The sequence below is a fragment of the Rhinoraja longicauda genome, chromosome 33 (assembly GCF_053455715.1).
Source record: "Rhinoraja longicauda isolate Sanriku21f chromosome 33, sRhiLon1.1, whole genome shotgun sequence".
Lineage (NCBI taxonomy): Eukaryota > Metazoa > Chordata > Chondrichthyes > Rajiformes > Arhynchobatidae > Rhinoraja > Rhinoraja longicauda.
Window position 1 is genome coordinate 20,099,483 of NC_135985.1, and position 18,199 is coordinate 20,117,681.

The following is an 18,199-nucleotide window of genomic DNA, read 5'->3' on the forward strand; positions in this document are numbered from 1 at the left end:
AGTCCAAGAGAGCATGCTGGAGAGTCTTGCATGAGGGCTAAGAACAATCTGGCAAAGAGTGTGTGTGCAGGAAGGGTTTATATGCTGGCTTGATTGGTGATCTGGAGCAGGTGAGTGAACAGGTGAGGGGAGTTTGCTAAACGTGGTGGGCGTGGCTGGCAGGTGAGTGAACAGGACAGACTGTGACAACGGCCTGGTTTGGTAACTCGAACGGCCAGGAACGAAGGAGGTTGCAAAAAAGTGAACACTGCCCAATCCATCACGGGTACTGACCTCCCCATCAAAGGGATCCACAAGAGTCGTGCTGTATCTTTCAATCAATTCAAATACATCTGTCTATTAATCTTCACTATATTCCTCCCATGTGTTGTCTAAGTTGACAAAGGCGTTAAAACGAGTTAAGTGGCTTTTCACTGATGCTTAGACTGTGACCATGAAAGTGTGATTTATCTTTTGATTCCAATACTAGGATACATAAGGTGCTAATAAAATTTAAAACAGATTGAATGAGTTTATTTGGTAACCATTCCAAGCATTTATGTCCATAGTGGACATTCCTAGTCAATTATTTAAGTGATTCTAAACAAGGAAGACACAAGGATCTGCTGTTGTAGAAATCTTGAGCAGCACACAATGCTAGAGTAGGCGTGGATCATCCAAACCGAGTCTAAAGAAGGTTCCCGACCTGAAATGTCCCCTGAAATATCCACACATGCTACCTAATCTGCCAACTCCAGCATTTTCCTCTAAAATAAGTGAGTTTTGCTTTCTCGGCTCTTTAGCAAATGTTCTGTGCTCTAATCTTGTAAGATTACGCTGGATGTTTCTGGGCAGTCAATGGGACCAAATCTGAAAGCCATGTCTTTTGCCCCGCAGTGTGATCCTGTGCGCCATTGTGTGAGGTGCGACCATGTCGGTGAGCGAGCATGAGAACCGCAAGTCCCGCAGCCAGGGCCCGACCAACACGTCGCTGTTCCAAAAAGCCTCGCACCCGGAGAGCGTCCTGAGCCAGCTGGACAACCTGCGCAGACAGTGCCTCTTCACCGACGTCACCCTGCGGGCGGGCAGCCGCTCCTTCCCGTGCCACCGGGCCGTGCTGGCCGCCTGCAGCCGCTACTTCGAGGCTATGTTCAGCAGCGGGCTGCGGGAGAGCAGGGCGGGCGAGGTGGACTTCGGCGAGAGTGTGCAGCCCGAGGCGCTGGAGCAGCTGCTGGAGTACGCGTACACGTCGCGGCTGGCACTGAGCGGCGACAACGCCGAGTCCCTGCTGCAGGCCGGCGACATGCTGCAGCTGCACGACGTGCGCCAGGCGGCCGCCGACTTCTTGGAGCGGAGCCTGAGTGCCGACAACTGCCTGCGCCTCATGCTGCTGGCGGACGCGCACCAGTGCCGCTGCCTGTACCAGCAGGCCTGGGGCATGTGTCTGGCCCACTTCGAGACGTACGCCGACGGCGGCGTGGACGGGAACGACGACGACGACTTCTGCGGCCTGCCCGAGGCCAAGCTGGGCGAGCTGCTGGCCTGCGACGAGCTGGAGGCGGACGACGAGCGGCTGGTACACCGCGCCCTCATGAGGTGGGTGCGGCACGACGCCGACGCCCGCCGCCACTGCCTGCCCCGCCTGCTGGGTCACGTGCGGCTGGGCCTGCTGCCCGCCGGCTACCTGGAGCGGACCGTGGCCCGGGACGGGCTGGTGGTGGCGGACGAGCGGAGCCTGCGGCTGGTGGCCGAGGCCCGGCGCTGCCAGCTGCTGCCGTCGTCGTCTCCGTCTCCCAGCCCCTGCGCCCGGCCTCGGCGGGCCGGACACACGCTGCTGATCCTGGGTGGCCGCACCTTCATGTGCGACAAGGTGTACGAGCTGGAGCGGCGCGCGCGGCGCATCGTGCCCAGGGCCGCGCTGCCTAGCCCACGCAAAGAGTTCAGCGCCTGCGCGCTGGGGGCCAAGGTGTACGTCAGCGGGGGGCGGGGCTCGGAGACCGGCGTGTCACGTGACGTGTGGGTGTTGGACACGGCGGCGGGGGGCGGTTGGGCCCGGGCGGCGCCCATGCTGCTGGCGCGCTTCGGCCACGGCTCGGCCGAGCTGCTGGGCTCGCTGTACGTGGTGGGCGGCCACACGTCGGCCGTGCCGACGGGGGATGGCGGCGGCGGGCAGGCGGCATCGCCGTCCGTCGAGCGCTACGAGCCGCGGGCCGACGCCTGGCGCATGGTGGCACCGCTGCACGACGGCGTCAGCAACGCGGCAGTGGTGAGCGCGCGCCGCCGCCTCTTCGTCATCGGGGGCGCGGGCGCGGGCCCGCGGCGGGGGCACGAGCACGAGCGGGAGCGCGCCCCCAACGTGCAGCGCTACGATCCAGACGACGACCACTGGACCGTGGCGGCCGCCTGCCCCCAGGCCTGGCGCTACACGGCGGCCGCCGCCGTGCTGGGCAGCCAGATCTTCATCATGGGCGGCGACACGGAGTTCACGGCCGCCTCGGCCTACCGATTCGACTGCGACACCAACGAGTGGAGCCGGCTGGGCGACATGTCGGCCAAACGCATGAGCTGCCATGCCGTGGCCTCGGGCAACAAGCTGTACGTGGTGGGCGGGTACTTCGGCACCCAGCGCTGCAAGAGCCTCGACTGCTACGACCCGACCTCGGACACCTGGAGCAGCATCACCACCGTGCCCTACTCGCTTATCCCCACCGCCTTCGTCAGCACCTGGAAGCACCGCGACCTGCTCGACACCGACTAGAGGCCCAGGTGGGTCAGGACTGTGATTATTATCTGTACCCAGAGAGGGAATAATGGTATGTTATAACAAAAGACAGCAGTACTGGAGTAACTCGTGTGTACCCAGGGGGAATAATGCAATGTTATAACAAAAGACAGCAGTACTGGAGTAACTCGTGTGTACCCAGGGGGAATAATGCAATGAGGCACAACAGTGCTGGAGTAACTCTTGTATACCCAGGGGGAATAGTGCTATGTTTCAACAAAAGACACAGCAGTGCTGGAGTAACTCTTGTGTACCCAGAGGGAATAATGCAATGTTTTAACAAAAGGCACAAGAGTGCTGGAGAAATACAGCTGCATATCTGGACTTTTCATATGTATAATCAAGGGAAACTAACTATGAATAGTTTAGGCAGGTCAGGTTTAATCTGAAAATAGACACAAAAAACTGGAGAAACTCGGCCGAAATGTGATCTATTCCTTTTCTCCGGAGATGCTGCCTGGTTGACCCGCTGTGAGTTACTCCAGTTTTTTGTGTCTATCTGCAGTTCCTTCCTACACATATGAAGAGTTTAGGTAGGGGGTAGAAGATGTTCAAAGTTAAATCCATTTAACCTGACCTATAATCTAATCTCTGCAAATACCTCGACATGAATTAAGTATTTCCTTGGCTAACTCTTCAACTTCTCCAATACCAGCAAACTCTACAATCAAGGAGGACTAGGCATATTGAAGTATAGTCACTTGCATCATGTCAAACACTACCCTGATATGTAGATGTATTTGAACTTTATCTTGAACTTTATCTTTGAAGGTCCTGGCAAAATTTATGTACAATTGTCCCCTTTCTAGCAGTAATAGTTTTCTCAGGCAACCTAGACATCCCATAATATTCAATACCTCAAATAAGTCTTCCTCTGTATCCTCTTTTCCCCCCAAAAATCTCAATCTTTGAGTAAATGTAATTTAAAAAAAAAAACAGATGCTGAAAAGACAAGGAAGCTTCCAGGACATATATGTTATAATCATGATGGGGGAGACATTGGGGATAAAAATGTGAAATGCTGGAAACACGCAGTAAGTCCAATGGTGTCTATGGAGAGATCTCGAGGTTGAGATCCTTATCTGACTTGAGAAATAAAAAAGAAATAAGTTAGCTTTCAATGGCTAAGAAGTGGGGAGGATTAATAAAATAAAGAAAATATCTCTGGCTATTTAATTTCTCTATCCCCCTGTCATTCAGACCTATCACTAGACTTCTGCACTTTTGCAATGAGGCCCAATGCAAGCTTGAGGAACAACATTGCATCTTCTATCAGAGCATGGCACTTTAAAAAACATTCATGTGAAGCATCTCAGCAGATTTCTAAGTGCTGTGTAGATGGAAGATGTTGTTAAAATCTAAGCCTAGGGCACAGCCCTATCATCAATGTCTGGCTCTGGGATGTTTTTGCAACACGTTCCAAAAAACCCAGTAATCAGGATATTGCTGTTTATGGCACACAATGATTACACTTAAAACAAAAGCACAACAAAAAAAAACTTGCAGATGACAAGAAAACTATCCTTGTAATTGTGAGGTAATGCATTTGGGGAATCTTTCTGACTGTATCAGCATTGTTCATTTTTGCCAGTCATCTGCCTGTGATTTTTGGCTCAGCTTTTCTCTCCCCATTAGTATGGTGTGGCCTCCAGGGAGCCCTGCTGTTAACTACACACAGACAAAGAAACGCACAGTGCTGGAGTAACTCAGCGAGTCATGCAGCATCTCTGGGGAACATGGATAGGTGACATTTCTGAAGAGGGGTACTGAGCTGAATCGTCACCTATCCATGTTCTCCAGAGAGCAGGCAGTGAAGAAAGCCAATGGAATGTTGGCCTTCATAACAAGAGGAGTTGAGTATAGGAGCAAAGAGGTCCTTCTGCAGTTGTACAGGGCCCTAGTAAAGACCGTACCTAGAGTACTGTGTGCAGTTTTGGTCTCCAAATTTGAGGATGGATATTCTTGCTATTGAGGGCGTGCAGCGTAGGTTTACTAGGTTAATTTCCGGAATGGCGGGACTGTCATATGTTGAAAGACTGGAGCGGCTAGGCTTGTATACACTGGAATTTAGAAGGATGAGAGGGGATCTTATCGAAACATATAAGATTATTAAGGGGTTGGACACGTTAGAGGCAGGAAACATGTTCCCAATGTTGGGGGAGTCCAGAACCAGGGGCCACAGTTTAAGAATAAGGGGTAGGCCTTTTAGAACAAAGATGAGGAAAAACTTTTTCAGTCAGAGAGTTGTGAATCTGTGGAATTCTCTGCCTCAGAAGGCAGTGGAGGCCAATTCTCTGAATGGATTCAAGAGAGAGCTAGATAGAGCTCTTAAGGATAGCGGAGTCAGGGGGTATGGGGGGAAGGCAGGAACGGGGTACTGATTGAGAATGATCAGCCATGATCACATTGAATGGTGGTGCTGGCTTGAAGGGCCAAATGGCCTATTCCTGCACCTATTGTCTATTGAGAGGCTGCCTGACCTGCTGAGTTACTCAAACTCTGTCTTTTTTTTTAAACCAGCATCTGCAGTTCCTTATGTTTTCAGACAAATAAATAATCTGCTTCAAACTGCCACATTAACACATTTTATGTCACCCATAAAAGATATTCTCTTTTCCCCCACCACCCCTTCAAGGTATCGTTGTGTTCTTATTGTACCTCCCCAAATGCATTGTCTCACCATTCTCGAGACTGAATTTGTTTTGTCCACCCAACAAATAAGTCTAGCATTACGTGAGGACCAGAAGGCAGGCAGGGGTACACGGAAGTTAAATGTACCCCAGATAACATTGAGGAACTAAAGAGGGACTACAGAGGTTGGAGAACCATGAAACCCCTCCTTGACTCCCCAATACACTGGTGGATAGCATCCAAGGAGAACATTGAGGTTTTTCATCCTCAAAGCTGTCCAGAGAGCAAGGCAGGGTCAGAAGGAATTGTGCCAACTCCAGACAGATTTGCAGCAACTATTGCGGTCGTGGGGGGTGGACGTGACCAGAACTCCGAGCTGGCAACCTGCGTTTTTTGTCTCTGAACTGTACTTATAGGACACCTCAATAAATAAATAATTGGATGCTCAAGCATGTAGCTTTGCATAGTTTGGTTAATCACAAATATCAATCCATCAAACTTTCCCTGACTGACAGGCTTCCTTATACAGCTTAGATTGCTATTTCCACAATTCCATTACATCTTCCTTTTCCAGATATTTTCCATTGTTAATATTTAAGAGGACTTTAGCAGCAGAGTTTGTTTCTAACTTTATGTGAAGAAAAATCATGATATATGCTCTGAGCTCTACTACAATATTTGTGAAAAATAACTTTGAAACTAAGAAAAATATGTAGGTATTGCTAATTGTCTGTTGGGAAATAGATCCTGGATATACATACCAGTGACATGAATCTTTTTGGAAAAATATCACAACTACACTGTTCTTGAGCTAAAAGTTTAGTGTTTGCATACATATTACTTTAACAAGTCATAAACTTGAAATATTGGCTAAAGTGTATGAAAGCTCAACACTGGAGAACATCTGCAAAGAGAATAGTTATGTTAATGTTTTTCTACATGAAGTACGAGCTTCAAGTATTGACAGCAAATGTCTCAGATCAGGTTTATCCATCCTCTTTAAAATGCAATGAAGAATGTTAAACTCTTCTTTGATCCCTTGGCAGATTAGAGGCCTTTTAAACTATTATTGTGTAGGGAAAAAACTGCAGATGCTGGTTTAAATCGAAGGTAGACAAAATGCTGGAGTATCTCAACAGGACAGGCAACATCTCTGGAGAGAAGGAATGGGTGATGTTTTGAGTCGAGCCCCTTCTTATTGTGTTGGATTAATTTATTTTTCTTATCTTTGTAATGGCTTCTGTTTCTTAATGTGCTATATTCTCAGCCAAAATCTGGCATTTCCTCTTTCAGGTTCCACTAGACACCCCAACAACAATTTAGAATGGGCCAAGCAATCATGTGAGTATTCCAATCGTTTATACAGTAAATATCCCATTTTCTGCTCCAAAGAGAATAATACGTGAGAAACTGGCACAAGACATGACGACAACCTTGCCTGGTTCTTTTGGTCTTCCTCCAGTTAATTGTGAATATATTTTTCTCTCCCCAATGATCAGTGATTGAAGCACTGACTGGTTTGTGGTGGAGCCATGGAGATCTGGAGCTGTAATTGGAGGAACAGCACCTCATATTTTGCTTGGGGAACTTACACCCCAGCGGTATGAACATTGTCTTCAAGTAACCCTTGCTTTTCCTCTCTCTCCACTGCCTCGCCATTCGCAGTTCTCTGACCAGTCTCACTGTCTCTGACTACATTTTATCTCTGTTAGCTTTGTTACCTTCTTCCAGCCAACACTGATTCTTCATTTCCTTTGATTTTCCATTCCCTTTGTCCTGTTTTCACACCTGACACTTCCTTACCTATACACTTGCTTATCTATGTGATAGTTAACACCTCCCGCTCCCCTGACATCAGTCTGAAGATCTCTCTCTCCCCCTCAAGTTTATTAACTAATTTCATACTCTAGAGGCTCATTATGTTTTCTTTTTGTGCAGTAATGTCAGTTATACTGATGGAACTAATGTTCCTTGGTTTGGAAGGGCTCAAAATTAGCCACGGTTCCCTTCACTGTTCTGTTCCTACTGTTAAAAAATGTTTTATGTGCAGGTGTTGGAGAATGATGCTGGATCTATCAGAGAATTGTGGAATGGCTGGCACATGAGTAGTGGTCACAACTGAATTATCAAAGGAATTCTAGTGAATGTGGAGCAAGATGAGCAATTCATTCTGGTAATAAACAGTCCAGAAGGGAATTGAATTTGCTTATTGGGATCTAATATACACAGAAAACGGCTTGACTCCAAATTTGTGGCTCTAAGCTTGTGTCCATTAGCATTTTAAATTGAAGAGGGGTTAATGACATGCAGTCAGCTTTTTACATATTTAAAACTAATGAGATAAACTATATTATGTGCTGGTACCAAACATGAAACTTGAGAGTATAATATTTTAATTAACTGTCTTGTATGTATGGTAGAATTTATAGTTAGAAACCTAACAGAACAATGCCTCTGGCATTTGTTCGGCCTACTAAAAACTCAAAGGGCAGTACTCTGTCTATTATAAGAAATGACTAGCTAATTAGATTAGCCTCAAGTTTCAAAAGGGAATGAAAAACAATTGTTTATTGTCTCAAAACCACGAAAATTCACAAAGTGCCTCATATTAGTTTGCAACTGACTTTATATCTAGACTAATTTTGTAGTCTTGGTACGAGTTCTGTTCTATAGATAAGCATGGCTAATGCATTTGTGGGTTTAGTTTAAGTAAATGGCTACAATGACATCAGTAGACTGTGCTTTCATAACCATTTATATTTATCTAGCTGCATTTTTTGTATAAAATACCAAATAATCCCGTGGTATTTTACGAAAGGCAGAAGATAAACAAAAACACAGTACATAGGGGAGAGATGGAGGACCATGCAAAAACTTAGGTAGTGGAGGAGTTTATGGAATTAATAAAAAGAATTCATAAGAGATAGGGTGGCACAGTGGTGGAGCTGCTGTTTTACGAGATCCGGGTTCGATCCTGACTGCTGGTGCTGTCTGTGAGGAGTTTGTATATGTTCCCTGTGATCGTGTAGGTTTTGTTTAGAAGTTTAGTTTAGAAATACAGCGCGGAAACAAACCCTTTCGGCCCACCGGGTCTGCCACGACCAGCAATCCCCACACACTAACACTATCCTATACCCACTAGGGCCAATTTTAAAAAAAAACATTTGCCATGCCAATTAACCTACACACCAGTACGTCTTTGGAGTGTGGGAGGAAACAAGATCTCAGAGAAAACCCACGCAGGTCACGGGGAGAACGTACAAACTCCGTACAGACAGCACCCGTAGTCGAGATCGAACCCGGGTCTCCGGCGCTGCATTCGCTATAAGGCAACAAGATTTCTCAAAATATCAATAGCAGTAGCAAAAAAATGTGTAGCGGTCACTTGGAAAGATCAAAATGAAATAAGATTTGAAAGATGGTATGCAGAAATGCGTAGTTGTATCCCATTAGAAAAAGCAACGTATAATCTGAGAAATAGATATGACTTCTTCTTGAAGGTGTGGAACCCATTCGTTTTAAAGCTAGGATTAAGAATTGGAAATATTTAAATTCAGGATTGTTTTGTTACCTTTAATAAGAATTTAATAAGAAAGTACTCGGAAGTGACTCCCTCGGGACTCCAGGTTCCTCTCTTTCTCTCTTTCTTTTGCTTTTTCTTTTTCCTTCTTTTTAACTGGGGGGTGGGGGGAAGGGGGGGGAGGGGGAGGGGAGAAAATACAGAACAATACGTGTATAATCGAATGTATAATGTAGTTATTATTGTTTATTATGAAATTTAAAATGTATGAGTTCTATTAAAACTTAAATAAAATATTAAAATTAAAAAAACCACAAAAAAAAAAAACCAAGTGTACCGCTGCCCCACCCCTGCCACCCTTGTCCCAGATCTTTGGTTTCCTCCCACACTCCAAAGATGTACAGGAATCATAATCATCATAATTATAGTTTATTAGCCAAGCATGTTTTGCAACATATGAGGAATTTCATACCAATAAAAAGCAACAGAGCACACAAAATACATTTGAACATGAACATCCACCACAGTGACTCCTCCACATTCCTCACTGTGATGGAAGACGAAATAAGTTCAATCTCTTCCCTTCTTTGTCCTCGGGGGGGCATCGAGCCTTCCGTTGACGGGGCGATCTTACTCCCGTAGCCGGCGGTCAGGTCCTCCGTAACGGGGCGATCAAGCTCCTGCATCAGGGGTGAATCTCAGCTCCCCCACTGGGCGATCTGACCCGGGTCGGGGCTGGTCAAACCTTCCGCGTTCTTTGAAGCTTCCAGACATCGGTCTCTACCCGAGACTGCGAGCTCCTCGATGTTGAAGTCCGCAGGCTTTGTCGATCCCAGGCAAGGAATCGCACACTCTGATGGTAAGTCCACAGCCCCGTGGTTCGGCTCAAAGTCAGTCCCGAGCAAGGCCACCAGCTCCATGATGTTGGTCACAGAGCGACCGGCGATACGATCCGGACGCCAATCACATCTCCGGCAAGGTAAAAGTTTGAAAAAAAGTTTCCCCTGCCCCCCCGCCCACATAAAACAAACCAGAGAACATTAACACATACTTTTTAAACACACTAAAAATAACAAAAAGGACAACAACAAAAAACAGACAGACTGTTGGCGCGGTTGCTATGGTCAATTAGCTTTGTATAAATGTAAATTGTTCCTCGTGTGTGTGTAAGATAGTATCAATATGCGGGGATCGCTGGTCGGCGTGGTCTCGGTGGACCGAAGGCCTTATTTCCGCGCTGTATAAATGATTCGCTGAATACCTCTGCTCAGTCCGCCTACCTGATCTCCCGGTTGCTCAGCACTTTAACTCCCCCTCCCATTCCCAATCTGACCTTTCTGTCCTGGGCCTCCTCCATTGTCAGAGTGAGGCCCAGCGCAAATTGGAGGAACAGCACCTCCTATTTCGTTTGGGTAGCTTACACCCCAGCGGTATGAATATTGACTTCTCTAACTTCAAATAGCCCTTGCTTTCCCTCTCCATCCCCTCCCCCTTCCCAGTTCTCCCACCAATCTAACTGTCTCCGACTACATTCTATCTCTGTCCGACCCACTCCCCTGACATCAGTCTGAAGAAGGGTCTCGACCTGAAATGCCACCCATTCCTTCTCTCCAGAGATGCTGCCTGTCCCGCTGAGCATTACTCAGCACTCAGCATCACTCTAGCATTTTGTGTCTACCTTCGATTTAAACCAGCATCTGCAGTTCTTTCCTGCACAATGGGTAGAGTGTGGTGAAAGATAGAGTGCAGAATATAGTTCACAGCGTTGTAGCATAACAGTTCCAGAGAAAAAGTCCAATGTCTGCAATGAGGTAGGTTGGAGATTTGGAACTCTATCCTTACAGTGAATGCAGCGCCGGAGACCCGGTTCGATCCCGACTACGGTTGCTGTCTGTACGGAGTTTGTACGTTCTCCCCGTGACCTGCGTGGGTTTTCTCCGAGATCTTCGGTTTCTTCCCACACTCCAAGGATGTACAGGTTTGTAGGTAAATTGACTTGGTAAATGTAAAAATTGTCCCTAGTGGGTATAGGATTGTGTTAATGTGTGTGTAGGATAGTGTTAATGTGCAGGGATCGCTGGTTAGCGCGGACCCGGTGGGCCGAAAGGGCCTGCTTCGGTGCTGAATCTCTAAACTAAATCTCTAAACTAAACAGTGGGGAATCTGGTCTGTGTGATTGTCTAGGCTACATCACAACTCTGCAATTTCTTGTGGTCTTGGGTAGAGCTGTTTCCAAACCAAGCTGTGATGCAAGTCGACAGTATACTTTCTATGGATTGTCAGCCTTAATTGTGTTGCTTTTTAATTCCATCATCTTCAAAGTTATGACTGTTGCCATGCTATGCTAAAATGTAAACCAATTTATCACCTAGTTTCACAAAACTCCCATTGAGGCGATCTTGCACAATCCTTGCGCTGTGATGCTGCTATGTTTGTGTTGTTAAGCTAGCAACGTTTACTCTGGTTCTGTTAACAATGCCATTCAGGTAACCTCCCGTTTTGCTGAAAAGGCTCCTTTGTTACTTTTTGTCATCTGTTCTCTCACTTTCCAAAGAGAAACGGAAGCGGCATTGTTTGAATCCTAAGCAAGGTGAAAGATAATATCCTGAGAGATGCAATGAAATCTCCTAACTACCTTTTTAAAGAATGACTGATTTAGACAGGGTGGAGCTTTGGCATTTTCTCATTTCACTAACTGGGAAGTAGTATCAAGGTCAGACCTCTTTACACAAGAGAACCCTTACTGTCTTCTATGTTAAATGAGACCGTTATACTGACTCCATATTACAATTTATTTATTGGGAGGCACATAAAATTCTGATTTAAACTGTTAAAAGTATTATGGGACAGCAAATAACCAACAAGCTTGTAAATGGTTCTCCTATGTACCAGGAAATATTCTCTGCCTAACAGCAGGCAGTGAAGAAAGCAAATGGCATGTTGGCCTTCATTTTAGTTAGATTTAGATTCAGCTCTTAGGGCTAAGGGAATCAAGGAATATGGGGAAAAAGCCAGAACGGGGTACTGATTTTGGATGATCAGCCATGATCATATTGAATGGCGGTGCTGGCTCGAATGGCCAACTCCTGCACCTATTTTCTATGTTTCATAGTGAGAGGATTTGAGTATAGGAGCAAGGAGGTCCTACTGCAGTTGTACCTGGTGAGATTGCACCTGGAGTATTGTGTGCAGTTTTGCTCTCCTAGTTTGAGGAAGGAGATTCCTACTATTGGGGAGTGCAGCTGAGGTTCACCAGGTTAATTCCCCGGATGGCGGGACTGACATATGATGAAAGAATGGATCGACTGGAATTTAAAAGGATGAGAAGGGATCTTGTAGAAACATATAAAATTCTTAGGGCATTGGACAAGTTCGATGCAGGAAAAATGGTCCCGAAGTTGGGGGAGTCCAGAACAAGGGGGGTCACAGTTTAAGAATAAGGCCACTGAGATGAGAAAAAACTTTTTCACCCAGAGAGTTGTGAATCTGTGGAATTCTCCGCCACAGAAGGCAGTGGAGGACAATTCATTGGATGTATTCAAGAGAGAGTTGGATATAGCTCTTGCGGCTAACGGAATCATGGGATATGGGGAGAAAGCCGTGATGGGGTACTGATTCTGGATGATCAACCATGATCATATTGAATGGCGGTGCTGACTCGAAGGGCTGAATGGCCTACTCCTGCACCTGTTTTCTATACTTCTAACAACATTTAATTTCTATTACTATTTCATTGCTCTATTGGGTTGGGTTGGGTGGAAAACGTTGGTACATGATGTCTGTTTTGAACTAATTCATGTTGTGCAAATTGATTTGTGTTTTATCTCTCTGGAATTCCTGGTCATGGTGAGAAGTTCTCCAGAATTTAAGTAGAACTCCACGAGGTCCATCTTGCCCCAAGATGTCTCGGAGAGCAAATGGCAGTATAAAGTTCACGTGGGTTTTCTCCGAGATCTTCGGTTTCCTCCCACACTCCAAAGACGTACAAAGGTTAATTGACTGGGTAAATGTAAATGTAAATGTAAATGTAAAAAATTGTCCCTAGTGGGTGTAGGATAGTGTTAGTGTGCGGGGATCGCTGGGCGGCGCGGACTTGGTGGGCCGAAAAGGCCTGTTTCCGCGCTGTATATATATGATATGATATGATATTGAATCCAGGTAGAGGGGAAATGTAGTAAGTGAACAGAGTGGAGGAGGCCAATCATTCAATATAGAATTCTGCTAGTATATCATATCATATCATATCATATATATACAGCCGGAAACAGGCCTTTTCGGCCCTCCAAGTCCGTGCCGCCCAGTGATCCCCGTACATTAACACTATCCTACACCCACTAGGGACAATTTTTTTTTTTACATCTACCCAGCCAATTAACCTACATACCTGTACGTCTTTGGAGTGTGGGAGGAAACCGAAGATCTCGGAGAAAACCCACGCAGGTCACGGGGAGAACGTACAAACTCCTTACAGTGCAGCACCCGTAGTCAGGATCGAACCTGAGTCTCCGGCGCTGCATTCGCTGTAAAGCAGCAACTCTACCGCTGCGCTACCGTGCCGTACAGACGGGAAGATAAGAGAAACAGTTTTGGGTAGTTTGTAATAAAATATTTAATATTCACCCTAACATGTTTACTAACAAACTTAAATAACAATGTACAACCATCGCACTACAGTACCACTGCACAGATGTGAGGTGAAAATGAAAAATCCTACGAATTGAAAGTACGGTAGCGCAGCGGTAGAGTTGCTGCTTTACAGTGAATGCAGCGCCGGAGACTCAGGTTCGATCCTGACTACGGGTGCTGCACTGTAAGGAGTTTGTACGTTCCCCCCGTGACCTGCGTGGGTTTTCTCTGAGATCTTCGGTTTCCTCCCACACTCCAAAGACGTACAGGTATGTAGGTTAATTGGCTGGGTAAAGGTAAAAATTGTCCCTAGTGGGTGTAGGATAGTGTTAATGTACGGGGATCGCTGGGCGGCACGGACTTGGTGGGCCGAAAAGGCCTGTTTCCGGCTGTATATATATGATATGATGATATGATACAAAGCAGAAGATAGACACAAAAAGCAGGAGTAACTCAGCAGGACAGGCAGCATCTCTGGAGAGAAGGAATGGGTGAGGTTTTGGGTTGAGCCTGAAGTCTGAAGAAGGGTCTCGACCCAAAACGTCACCCATTCCTTCTCTCCAGAAATTCTGCCTGTCCCGCTGAGTTACTCCAGTTTTTTGTGCCTACCTTCTGTTAAAACTAGCATTTGCAGTTCCTTCCTGCACAAATACAAAGCAATTTGTTTTACATGAAGAGACATAGCAGTCGTGCTTGATAGCTCCACTGCATGGCTAATGGGATGGATTACATTAAGGGCAGAATGTTGTCTTGAAGAGGGCTTGTGAATTATTGTACGTCAGGAATGAAAGCTGAAGTGAAAGACTTAGTAGGAAAATCTGAGAGAACAATTTGCCAATGATTTGGCACATGAACTGAGGTAAATATGCTATCTGTGCCCAGCACTTTAACTCCCCCTCCCATTCCCAGTCTGACCTCTCTGTCATGGGCCTCCTCCAGTGCCATAGTGAGGCCCGCCGGAAATTGGAGGAGCAGCACCTCATATTTCGCCTGGGCAGTTTGCGGCCCGGTGGTATGAACGTCGACTTCTCCAACTTCAGATAGCTCCTCTGTCCCTCCCTTCCCCTCCTCCTTCCCAGATCTCCCTCTATCTTCCTGTCTCCACCTATATCCTTCCTTTGTCCCACCCGCGACATCAGTCTGAAGAAGGGTCTCGACCCGAAACGTCACCCATTCCTTCTCTCCCGAGATGCTGCCTGACCTGCTGAGTTACTCCAGCATTTTGTGAATAAATCGATTTGTACCAGCATCTGCAGTTATTTTCTTATATCTGTTATTGTACATGAGTTGTTGAATTTTTATCCTGAAAGCACTGTGTTAAGCTTATGCTAAGTAGACTGAATTGTCTGGACAGTAATGTATGTACATTTATTTGAGTTAATTGGTACACCAGAGCATGATGTATGTTGAAATCAGATTACTCTAAACAAAACATAAGCACTTTGAATGTAGACACAAGGAACTGCAGATGTTCGCTTCTAATAAAAGACAGTGCTAGAGTAGCTCAGCAGGTCAGGAAGCATCTTTGGTGAATATGGAAAGGTGATGTTTTGGGTCAAACTGATTGTGGCAGGGGTGGGAGGGAGAAAGCTGGAAGACAGGAGGGGCAGGACAAAGACTGGTAGGTAATAGATGAATACAGGTGAGGTTTTTTTGGACAGATGGTTGGACAAAAGGGCAGAGATAAATAGGCAGAAGGTGTCAGACAAAAGGATTGAAGAGTTGGGAATTGTTAAGCTAGTGGAAGGGGAGGGGAAAAATAAGTGTGAGCCCAGGTGGGGAGAGAGGGGAAAAGAAAGGGGGGTTTTAGTAATGACCTAAAATTGGAGAATTCAATGTCATATCGTGTTATACAGAATAAGAGGTACTGTTCCTCCAGTTTGCATGTGGCCTCGCTCTGGCACAGGGGATGTGGACCATCTCAGGGTGATCTCACTATTGTAGCGTCAAGTATTTCTGTGTCAGGAAGTGTTGTCAAGGTGGAGAAACCCCCCACTGCAGACATTTGTACTGACATTGGTAATAAATATGACTCAACAAGGACCCACAGATTAGATACAGAAAATAGGTGCAGGAGTAGGCCATTTGGCCCTTCAAGCCAGTACCGCCATTCAATATGATCATGGCTGATCATCCAAAATCAATACCCCGTTCCTGCTTTCTGGTACAACATTGCAAACGTAGTCAAATCAAAGTCCTATAAAGCTGCATCATGACTTCTTGACTCTTATACTCAATTCCACAACTGATGAAGGCATATGGTATGCTTGCCTTCATCTGTCGAGGAATTGAGTAAAAGAGTCAAGAAGTCATGATGCAGCTTTATAGGGCTTTGATTTGACTACGTTTGCGATGTTGTGTGCAGTTCTGGTTGTCCCATTACGCGAAGGATTTGAAGGCTTTTGACAAGGTGCAGAAGGGGTTTACCAGAATGCTGCCATGTTTAGAGGGTATTAGCCATACAGAGAGGTAGGACAAACTTGGATTGGTTTCTCTGGAGTGTCGGTGGCTTGAGAAGAGAGCTGTTAGAAGTCTATAAAATTGAGGCATAGATAGGAAGACAAGGTGAGAGGAGAAAAGTTTAGAGGAGGTGTGCAGGGCAAGTTTGTTTTTACACAGAGGGTGGTGAGAACATGGTGCCGGGGTGGTGGTGGAGATAGATGTGATGGTTGTGTTTAAGAGGCTTTTGAATAGGTGCATGTTTAATTAAGGAATAGATGGATATGGATCAAATGTAGGCAGAGGAGATTATTTTAATTTGGCATCATGATCAAATGCATGGACATTGTGGTCCGAAGGGCCTGTTGTGTGCTGTACCGTTCTATATTCTATGTTCTTGTGTGTTTGCTTCCACCCAGCCCCTCACCCCCTTCCTTATCATCCATTTTTTGTTCTCCTCCTACCCACATGGTTCTTCTTCTTCTTGCGTTTGAGGCAACAGAAGTTTTGAAGCTGCTTCTGCTTCCTCTGTTTGTTGTCGTTCGCCTGACTGTGGTCAGTTGACAGGGCTCACCACGGGGAGGTCGACAACATGAGCCCCCCATATGGTTCTAACCACCTACTACCCACCCCATTCTACCAACTGGCTCCCACCTAGTTTTGGTTCCATCTGCTCCTCCCCTCTCCCCAGGTGGTTTCTGTTATCACCTTCCTTATCCATCAGATTCCAGCACTGGTAGCCTTTATTCCAGCTTTTCACCCCCCCCCCCCCCCCCCAATCTACCTGGCTCCATCTGTTTTCTTTTCCTCACTGCCTTTGTCTATCATTCCCAATCTAGCACATCCCTGCCTAGCTCCATCTGCCCATTGTCCCTCATCCCTCCTTTGTCTACCAATCACCTGGAGGTCACCATCTGACCTCACTCCCTCTCCTCCACACTAGTTATCCCCCCTCTACTCTTCCTGATGCAGGGCCAACTCAATGTCAACCCCTACATTCCCCTCAACCTGCCAGGTTCCTCCCATAGTTTGTCTGTTGCATCAGATTTTGAAATCTGCAGTCTCTTGTGTCTCCTATGATTTTTCTGCTGCTGATTAGTCAGTTGTAGACTTTTATTGACTATGGAATTTGCAGGACTAGGCTATAATATGAGAGGAAACATGTTGTGATTTTTCCTTCAAGGCAATGTTGCCATACATGTACACAGAGGCATGGACTAATTTACTTTACTGAAGTATGTTAAGATTTCTTAATTCCCTCTGATTTTAAAACTCAGCAGTCCTTGGAGATCACAAAGAGAGCCTGGAGAGTAGTTCAGACCCAAAACGTAAAAACCCCAATGACGACACTGGTAATTTGCCTGTGCTTTACTTTGCCAACAGCAAAACTTAGTCAGATCCAGTTCTATTATGCATGAGCACCATTCAGTGTCTGACCACTGTTACTAAAAGGGTATAGAAATCCTTGAGAAAGAGCAAATGCAGGGAGTCCAAAGGAGATTCACCAGGCTAATTCTTGGGGAAAAAAAAGGTTGTCCAATCTGAAAAACTAGAATCGAGAGGATACAATTTTCAGGACAGGCTTGCTTTTAATGATCCTTTTACTTTTTATTCTGATTGTCTTTCCATTTTCTTTCTTCCTGAACCATCTCTGACGTGTGAATGTAGCAACTTCCTCCCAGGAAAGTACTTGGATTTACCTGCCTTTTCCTAGACACATATAACTCCTGCTTTGAAAACCTTGGTTTTATGTGGAGATAGGTGAAATCAGAAGATTTTTTTGGGTGCCCAGAACGTTTGGGTTTTTATCTGGTTTCTTTTACTTGAGCTTCTTATTAGTAGATAGATTAATGTTGACAGGCATTGGAGCTAAACCAGAGCCCGTCATGTATGCCCCACAGGGACAGGTTGTTGAACAGCAATCAAAGGAACATGGTCAAATCAGCTGCTGTGTCTTTTGGCAAGTGTTTTTTGTTAATGAACTTCTGTCAGGTAATCTATATGAATATAGAGACATATTAAGGCATTGATATATTTTAGAAACTCCTTTGTTAATATGTGCAAGGTCTTTCTAAAGTCACAGTTCCGTTAGCCTTCAGCAAAAGAAAGGGAGAAAATGGCTACTGTTCAGAAAACAGGAGCAGTTTGGCCACTCAAGCCATTCAGTAAGACCATGGCTGATCTATGCTGGCCTTTTGCGCTATTTCTTTAGAACCATTCAA

At 45.8% G+C, this 18,199-nt stretch overlaps 1 protein-coding gene across 1 annotated transcript in view; it reads left to right on the top strand.

Annotated features, from left to right (window-relative positions):
* The window catches only part of LOC144609151 (kelch-like protein 25), a 36,097-nt gene that overhangs the window by 16,035 nt on the left and 1,863 nt on the right, over window positions 1-18,199 (top strand). The window contains exons 2-3 of the mRNA XM_078427574.1: window positions 877-2,745; window positions 6,686-6,733. Of these exons, the coding sequence (XP_078283700.1) occupies window positions 911-2,737 (1,827 nt within the window). The 5' untranslated portion in view covers window positions 877-910 and the 3' untranslated portion in view covers window positions 2,738-2,745; window positions 6,686-6,733. The remainder of the gene's footprint in view (window positions 1-876; window positions 2,746-6,685; window positions 6,734-18,199) is intronic.